Source organism: Trifolium pratense, linkage group LG1 (assembly GCF_020283565.1).
Source record: "Trifolium pratense cultivar HEN17-A07 linkage group LG1, ARS_RC_1.1, whole genome shotgun sequence".
In the NCBI taxonomy this organism is placed as follows: domain Eukaryota; kingdom Viridiplantae; phylum Streptophyta; class Magnoliopsida; order Fabales; family Fabaceae; genus Trifolium; species Trifolium pratense.
Genome location: NC_060059.1, coordinates 42,478,872 through 42,487,086, shown reverse-complemented (window position 1 = coordinate 42,487,086; position 8,215 = coordinate 42,478,872). Strand labels below are relative to the sequence as shown.

At 35.9% G+C, this 8,215-nt stretch overlaps 1 protein-coding gene and 1 long non-coding RNA gene across 2 annotated transcripts; one reads left to right on the top strand and one right to left on the bottom strand.

Moving 5' to 3' along the window:
• Positions 1-314: 314 nt before the first annotated feature.
• LOC123894415 lies at positions 315-4,128 on the bottom strand. Its single transcript, XM_045944418.1, has 2 exons — positions 400-4,128; positions 315-338 (listed from the first exon to the last, which is right to left on the bottom strand). The coding sequence occupies exons 1-2, from the start codon at positions 4,126-4,128 to the stop codon at positions 315-317; spliced, it is 3,753 nt and encodes a 1,250-aa protein (XP_045800374.1).
• A 1,397-nt stretch (positions 4,129-5,525) lies between these two features.
• Positions 5,526-7,649, top strand: LOC123887087. Its single transcript, XR_006801342.1, has 5 exons — positions 5,526-5,906; positions 6,010-6,209; positions 6,291-6,645; positions 6,745-7,094; positions 7,175-7,649. It is a non-coding gene; the product is annotated as an uncharacterized LOC123887087 (long non-coding RNA).
• The last annotated feature ends 566 nt before the right edge of the window (positions 7,650-8,215 follow it).

Below are 8,215 nucleotides of genomic sequence, written 5' to 3'. Positions count from 1 at the left end.
CAAAAGTAGTACCCACCTCAAGAGTCTAGGCTTTGAGTCGCCTTTTGTGAGGAGGTACTTAAGTGCCGAGTGATCTGAAAAAACAACAACTTTCGATCCAATTAGATAAGAGCGAAATTTTTCCAAAGCAAACACTATTGCAAGCAACTCTTTTTCAGTAGTTGTGTAATTGATTTGGTTTTCATTCAAAACCTTGCTTGCATAATATATAGCATGGAAAAATTTCGCATGACGTTGGCCAAGCACCGCTCCAACCGCATAATCACTTGCATCACACATTAATTCAAAAGGGAGATCCCAATTAGGTGCAACGATTATGGGCGCGGTGACCAACTTTTCTTTAATCACAACAAAAGCATTCAAACATTCATCATCTAATTTAAATTCATTTTCCTTCACAAGGAGGTTACTTAAGGGCTTAGCTATTTTCGAAAAGTCTTTGATGAAACGCCGATAGAAACCGGCATGACCCAAGAAACTTCTCACTCCCTTAACATTAACGGGAGGGGGCAATTCCTTAATAACCTCTATCTTTGCTTGGTCAACTTGAATGCCCTTTGAAGAGATTTTGTGTCCAAGCACAATACCTTCTTTAACCATAAAATGACATTTTTCCCAATTTAAAACTAAATTGGTACTTATGCATCTCTTCAATACGGCATTCAAATTGGCTAAACATTTATCAAAAGACTTACCAAACACAGAAAAATCATCCATAAATACCTCGATTGTGTCCTCCATCATATCAGCAAAAATAGATAGCATACACCGCTGGAATGTGGCCGGTGCGTTGCACAACCCGAAAGGCATCTTCCGGTAAGCAAACACTCCAAAAGGACAAGTAAAAGCTGTTTTCTCCTGATCCTCTGGGTCTACCACAATCTGATTGTACCCAGAATATCCATCCAAAAAGCAATAATAGGCCTGCCCTGCAAGCCTTTCCAACATTTGGTCCATGAATGGAAGAGGGAAGTGATCTTTTCTTGTTGCCGAGTTCAACCGCCTGTAGTCTATACACATCCGCCACCCAGTGACGGTGCGAGTGGGTATCAGTTCATTTTTTTCGTTTCTCACAACTGTCATACCACCTTTTTTCGGGACCACATGGACAGGACTAACCCACGCACTATCCGAGATTGGATAAATCATACCAGCTTCTAGAAGTTTAAGAACCTCTTTCTTCACCACTTCTTTCATGGTTGGATTTAGTCTTCTTTGAGGTTGCACCACAGGTTTGTATTCATCTTCCATTTTTATTTTATGCATACAGAATCCGGGACTAATCCCTTTCAAATCAGAGATGCTCCAACCCATGGCTTCTTTATTTTCTCGCAAGACTCTAGTTAGCTTCTCTGCTTCCAAAGAACTCAACCTGCTGCTTATGATTGCCGGTTGTGAAGCATCTTCTCCTAAGAAAACATATTTTAAGTGAGGGGGGAGCTCTTTCAACTCCGGAATAGTAACTTTTAAGTCCTCCTTACCACTAACTTTCTCTTCCACAGCATACACATTTTCAAAATCTTTTTGTGCTTCTTCTTCTTTACATGATTCAAGTTGACGGAGACAAATTTCAATCTCCTTGTCCCATTCCTCTTCCAAATCATCGATGGAATTAACAATTACTCTTTCTAAAGGTAAGGATGGTGTTTCTTCCACTAAGACATCTTCTACCACTTCTTCAATCACATCAACCTTGTAACATTGTGGCTCATCATCATGGTGTTTCATAGCTTTGAACACGTTAAACATGACTTGTTCCCCATGTGTTCTCAACATAAGTTCTCCCATCTCAACATCAATCAATGCTCTTCCGGTAGCTAAGAATGGTCTACCCAACAACAACGGTTCTACATCTGCATCATCTTCCATATCAAGGATGACGAAATCCGCCGGAAAAACAAACTCCGCAACTCTTACCAACACATCATGAAGTACTCCGTAAGGATGTACAATAGAACGATCAGCTAAAGAGAGCTGCATCTTTGTGGGTTTTGCAACAGCTCCGGGTATCTTCTTCATCATTGACAATGGCATTAGGTTGATGCTAGCTCCTAAATCACATAGAGCTCGACCAACGGAGATGTTACCTATTGAACATGGTATTGTAAAGCTTCCAGGATCCTTCTTCTTTTGAGGAAGTTTCTTTTGGATTATGGCACTACATTCCTCTGTCATCTCCACTGTATCATCGTCAAGAGGTTTCCGCTTCTTTGTCATAAGTTCTTTCATGAATTTGGCATAAACAGGCATCTGTTCCAACACTTCAGCAAAAGGAATGTTAATTTGGAGATCATGAAGCATCTTCATAAACTTTTTGAATTGTTGGTGATCATTAGCCTTTGCCTTCTTCTTGCGCGGATATGGCAATTTAGCATGGACAGAATTTTCTTTCTCCTCTACACCCTTGCCTCTCTTTTCAACTAACTTCTCATCATTCTCTTTTTCAATTTTTTTCTCTTTCTCATCTTCAACTAACTCCTCTTTCTCAATCTCAATCATTTTCTCCAACTCATTCTCAACTTCTCCCTCATTCTCATTTTCAACTTCTCCCTCAACATTATTTTTTTCTTTCACTCCCTCAACACTAGACTCACTCTTTTTCTTCGTTACAATCTCAGGTGAAGGAACCACTCTATTTCTCAAATTAATCGCCTTGCAACTTTCATTCCTCGGATTATCCTTTGTAGAACCTTCAAAACCATTATTTTGAGTAGCCGCGAATTGCCTTGACAATTGCCCAACTTGAGTTTCCAAGTTCTTAATTGAAGCTTCATGATTCTTGTTGGCAATATCTTGGTTGGTTTTCATTTGATCTTGGCTAACCTTCATAGCTTCGAAGTTCCCTTGAGTAACCTTTATGAATTGAGTAAGTGTATCCTCTAATTGAGAAGGTCTCCTTTGTTGAGAGTTTTGTGAAGAAGATTGTTGTTGAGATTGATTTGAGTTTTGATTTCCTCCCCAACCAAAGTTTGGATGATCTCTCCAACCTGGGTTATAAGTGTTTGAATATGGATCATACTTTGGGTTGTTCCTTTTGAAGTTGGCTAGGTACTTTGCCTCTTCTGACCCTTCAGGAAAACATTGGCCATTAGCATGCCCTTGTCCACAAAAGTCACATTTCACTTCATTAGCTGCCATGACTGGCATTTGGGCATTAGGAGTGCTAGTGAGGTGTTTCAACACAGCTGCCATTTGAGAATTCATCAATGTAGATTGGGCCAAAAGAGCAGTTTGAGTATCAAGCTCTATCATGCCTGCCTTCTTCTTTGCACCACGATCATTTTCAACTCTGTACTCATTTTGAGCCATGGATTCCACCAACTCTCTAGCTTGAGTTTGATTTTTATTTTTCAAAGATCCACCTGCCGATGCATCTAGAAACATTCTAGTTTGAGCTCTCAATCCTTGTGTGAAATGTTGCATTTGAGTATGACTATCAAGCCCATGCTTAGGACACTTCTTCAGGCTCAGTTTGAATCTTTCCCAGGCATCATACAATGTTTCAGAGTCTCCTTGCTCAAAACTTGTAATGTCAGCTCTTCTTTCAAGATACTTGTGAATTGGGAAGTACCTATCCATGAACTTCATCTCTAGCTCTTGCCAAGTATTGATGGTGTTAGGTGGTATTGTGTCCAGCCAGTCTTTAGCTCTTCCAGTTAACGAGTACTTGAAAAGCCTTAATCTTTTATCTGATTCAGATACTCCTGGTGGGTCTGTATAGTCACAAGCTTCGTAGAAATGCTCCAGGTGGAGATTTGGACATTGTGTTTCTGCCCCTGAGTATTGATTCTCTTTGAGGGCGCTGAGCACTGAATTCTTGATATCAAATGACACATGATTTCTCGGTTGGAAACCCAGATTGGCAAGCTCTCCATTGTTTCTTTGCCCATAGTCACCTAACATCCTCTCAGGCACAACTGGTGGAGGTGGTGGTGGATTTTCAGCCATGATGTTGGCTTCGTTGTCCGATGTGTTTGGACTAGAAACCGCTTCTTCACTACTTTCTTGTGCAACACCTGCTAACCGGGCAGCCTCTCGGGCTAACCGAACTGCTTTCCTGTTTGCTTTAGCTGTTTTCTCTATTTCAGGATCAAAGACAAGTTCTCTTGCTACTCTCCTACCTTGCATAAACAACCAGAAAATACCTTAAGAAGCAACTGCACTACACAAGAATGAAAATGAAAATAAAATTCAGAACTTATATAAATTTTTTTTTTTTTTTATATATTTATAATTAAAATAAACAAAAACTTAATCAATAAAACAATAAAATGTAAAAGTATGACTCAATTGCCTTGTTGATTTAATCAACAATCCCCGGCAACGGCGCCAAAAACTTGATAGAAATTTAGCAAGTGTACTAAATAGTCGTCAAGTAGTATAATAAAATCGTTCTCTCCGCAGGGATTGTTGTAAATCAATTGTAAATTGAAAACATACTCATGTAAATTGACATAAATTGTAAAAAGGGGGTTCTTGTTTGGTTTCAAGTTTAAATTTTAAAACTTTAGAATTTCTTTGGTGTTTAGATTGATGTAAGAAAAGCGATTGGTCCTTTTTGGGTCATCTAATTACTATTTCTCTTGGTAACGCCATGTATGATAACGAATTATTCAAATTAGTTTCATGATTAGATTAAATCAAAAATGATTATGCCCAATGTCTTGGTAACATAATCCTCTCCCTTGATCATCGATTCCTAATGTCTTAGGTAATCTATGATCAATTGAGGTTTACAACCTTTAATCTTTTAATCTCAATTAACAATCCAAAATTTCTTAAGTGAAAATTAATTGATCAATCGTTCCTAGATCGATGAGTTATTCCTATCGTCATAGTAAAACAAATCATTGCAATCATCATATAAGTCGCGAATTCATACAAAGCATTAAGCACAAAGAACAATCAATAGAAACTAACTTCGTAATTCATTAATCATTTCATATGACAATCACATAGTTCAAGATCAAAAGTAATTAGAATCACCTAAGGACCAATCATGAGAATTTAGCTAGACATTGCAAATTCAGAAATTACATCAAATAAAATGAAAGAAAGCATAATTACAAGAAGAATCTTGATGTGTTTCCACACTTGAATCCTTGCTTGGTCGCTCTTGATCCTCCAAAATCGCTCCAAATGCTGTTCTCAGTGTTTCCAATTCGATCATGATCCAGATCTGATGTTTCCTTTTTATAAAAATGATCAAAAGTAACGTTTTCCGCCTGAGGCACAGAATTTCCGCCTCAGGCGTAAAGAATTACGTTTCAGGCACAGCTTTTTCCGCCTGAAACGGCAAAACAGTGAGCAATCTTGGTTCTTCAGTGAAATTTCCGCCCCAGGCGGAAATAATTCCGTTTTAGGCGTAAAAATACTATACAATTCACCAATTTTCATTTGCTATCTTTCTTCGCATGTAGCTTCAAATCAATGTTTCATTCTTCATGATTTAGGTCAAAAACCTCTAAAAATACTTGAAAATGGTCTTTATTTCCATGTAATGACTAACGTCATCAAAGCTCTATTTTTGTTCAATCGAAAAATGTGTTCGCGTTCAAGTCTAAAAATCTTAAGATATATGTTTGTTACAAAAAAGAATAAAATTGTACCAAATGAGTTGTACAACAAACTATCAAATCTGCTTATCTTTGAATTTCAGGGAGATGGCATATCCGTGTTCATTTCTAACGAGCTACATCATAAATTTGAAAATAGATTCTTATAACTGTGAACAACACTTACACAATGCAAAATTTTCAGATAACCAAAAATGATGACCAGACTGAGGTTCAATGGTGGAACTTTAGTTAAAGATGTCAATGTTCATCAAATTGCTGATCCAGTCACAAAGTTGAAACCTTTTAGTGAAATCACCATTCTTGAATTTCGTGAAGATTTTTTATATGGTATTTTTTAATGTTGTCTTGCATTTACATCTCACAATAAAAAAATATCATTTAACTAAATTATGTATTTGTATTCAGATGTTATTGAATTGGTTATTCACAGGCTATTGTTGGAAATAAGAAAGTTCAAGTTAGCCTTACTCTTCGAGACATTGGGTATCCTGCACCTTATGTTCTATATAACAATTTGTCACTCATTGTCGTATACTAAGGAAAATGGCCCTTGACAATTTCAAACACATGGAGTACCACTAAGTTTTTCATCAATGAAGAAGTTCCAGAAATTGTTCAGTTCAAGAAAATGTCTTTATTTTGTTGTTACTTCAAATTTATATATTTATACACATCTCTTGAACTAACTATTTACACATGTTAAATTATAAGCTTACTTGCCGGTATTGAAAGCGGTATATAGTTGATCGTTTTGCTGAAACTCCATCACAAATGATGAGACAATCATATGAAAGTTCGCAGTACATACCGCAACAAATATTCATGCACAATTCTGAGATCATGCCTCTGAGGAAAATTGTCCAACTACCACAGGTACTCCATGTTTGTTAGAAGTTTTAATTGAATCTTGCATACTTATTGGAATTTTACCAACTTATAACATTTACATCTATCTCATTATAAACTTCACTTTCATTTCATCATGCCAACATATTATGAGGATCTGAATACCATTCTTCGTAGAAGAATGCAAAAAACCATTATGTATACAATTCATGTCAAAGATGTAAGTTCAACCTTCATGGTTTTACCTTTTGTTGAAATATTTTTAACCATAGTTTATTGAATTCTCATGCTTATATTTATGCATCCTAACATGTTACAGCCTTATGGTGAAATCGATCCTTTGTGTTTGCACACAAATACTCTGACGAGTTAGATGATCAGTGACAAATTTATGGCTGCAATTACATGCATTTGGTTACTTGGAATCGCGATGTTAATCAACCTCGACTAACAACTGGATGGCAAGAGATTTGTGAAACTTTTGAGTTGCAGTATCATCTTCTTGGTTTAATCTATTATGGTGACAACATGTTTCATTTGGTTCTTAATCTAACTAAGGAATCATCAACAAATGAATTTCCATCATTTCACTCTATATCTACAAAACCAAAGCATCCTTTAACTTTTGAGATTGTTATTTCAAATGACCCTAATAGCACAAGACAATTAGTTGAGTATTATTCTTATTAGCTTAACTTGCACATTAATTTACATTCATTCTTCACTAAACTCAAATTTTTTTGTTTCAGTTTCTAAACCAACAGCTAGCTGAATACATTATTTCTTATCATGATTACTTGGTGCTTGAAGGACCAGTAGTTGAGCCAATTATGTCTCAAATCATCAGGTCAAGAGGTCCAAACTAAGTCACAAGGTATGAAGTAGATGCTTGGCAACAATTCTGCCTCGAAAACTGTTTCTCCAATGGAGATATTGTCAAGCTCACTTTCTTTGATCTTGAAAAGAGTAATAGAGTTGATGTTGATAGGGTTAGTCAGTAAATCTACGTGTCTTGATCCAAAATTTGTTTAGTAAATGTGTTTTAGTAATCAAAACATGTAATTAAGATTATGTGTTTTATGCAAGTTAGTAGGCTACTTTAGCAGAATCTTTTTTCATGTTTAATGACAATTCCGTACTTATGTTTCCTTAATTAAGAGGTTTTCATTGTTAATCAATTTTGGTGGCTTTCTGATTTTCTTACATCCATGTACAACCATCAACTCTCACCTATATTGATTTATTGTTGATGGAAAGTATGCATCGAATGGAACAAAAACTGGATAATAACCAGCAAATATAAACTAATATATTACAAACTTACTTTCACAAGCTGTGCATAGCAGGTTTACTATACAACCTATACCATAGCTCTTGACTTGCTTTTGTACCATAATAGTTAAATATAGGTGAATGAAAGTGATGTGTATTTAATGAACTCAACAACTTAGTGTATTATACAAGTAAACAATGAAAACCAACTCCCAAGACAACCTGCAATGTAGACTTATCATCATTTGTGTTCTCTTTTCATTTGTTTATTTGTTACCAAATTTCAATTGTCCTTCGTTTTTCATAATTTGAAATTCAAACCTTAATTTTTCCCACCACTTTTAAAAGTTTGAATATCATTCCCAAATTCAAATTTCAAATTTTAATTTTTGAAAACACACTTAAACATAATTCAGTTTGGATTGTCTTGTCCTTATAATAAACACTAGACTGTTTTACTAAAACAAACTTTAAATGTCATAGCAACTTAACAACAACAGATGGATCAAAACAAAAAC

Excerpts from the sequence above, each read along its gene's own strand:
- LOC123894415 (XM_045944418.1), bottom strand. The coding sequence starts at position 4,128 with ATGCAAGGTAGGAGAGTAGCAAGAGAACTTGTCTTTGATCCTGAAATA. Across the intron at positions 339-399 it reads AGCCCTTAAGTAACCTCCTT|AAAAGTTGGTCACCGCGCCC; the intron begins GTGAAGGAAAAT and ends TTGTGATTAAAG.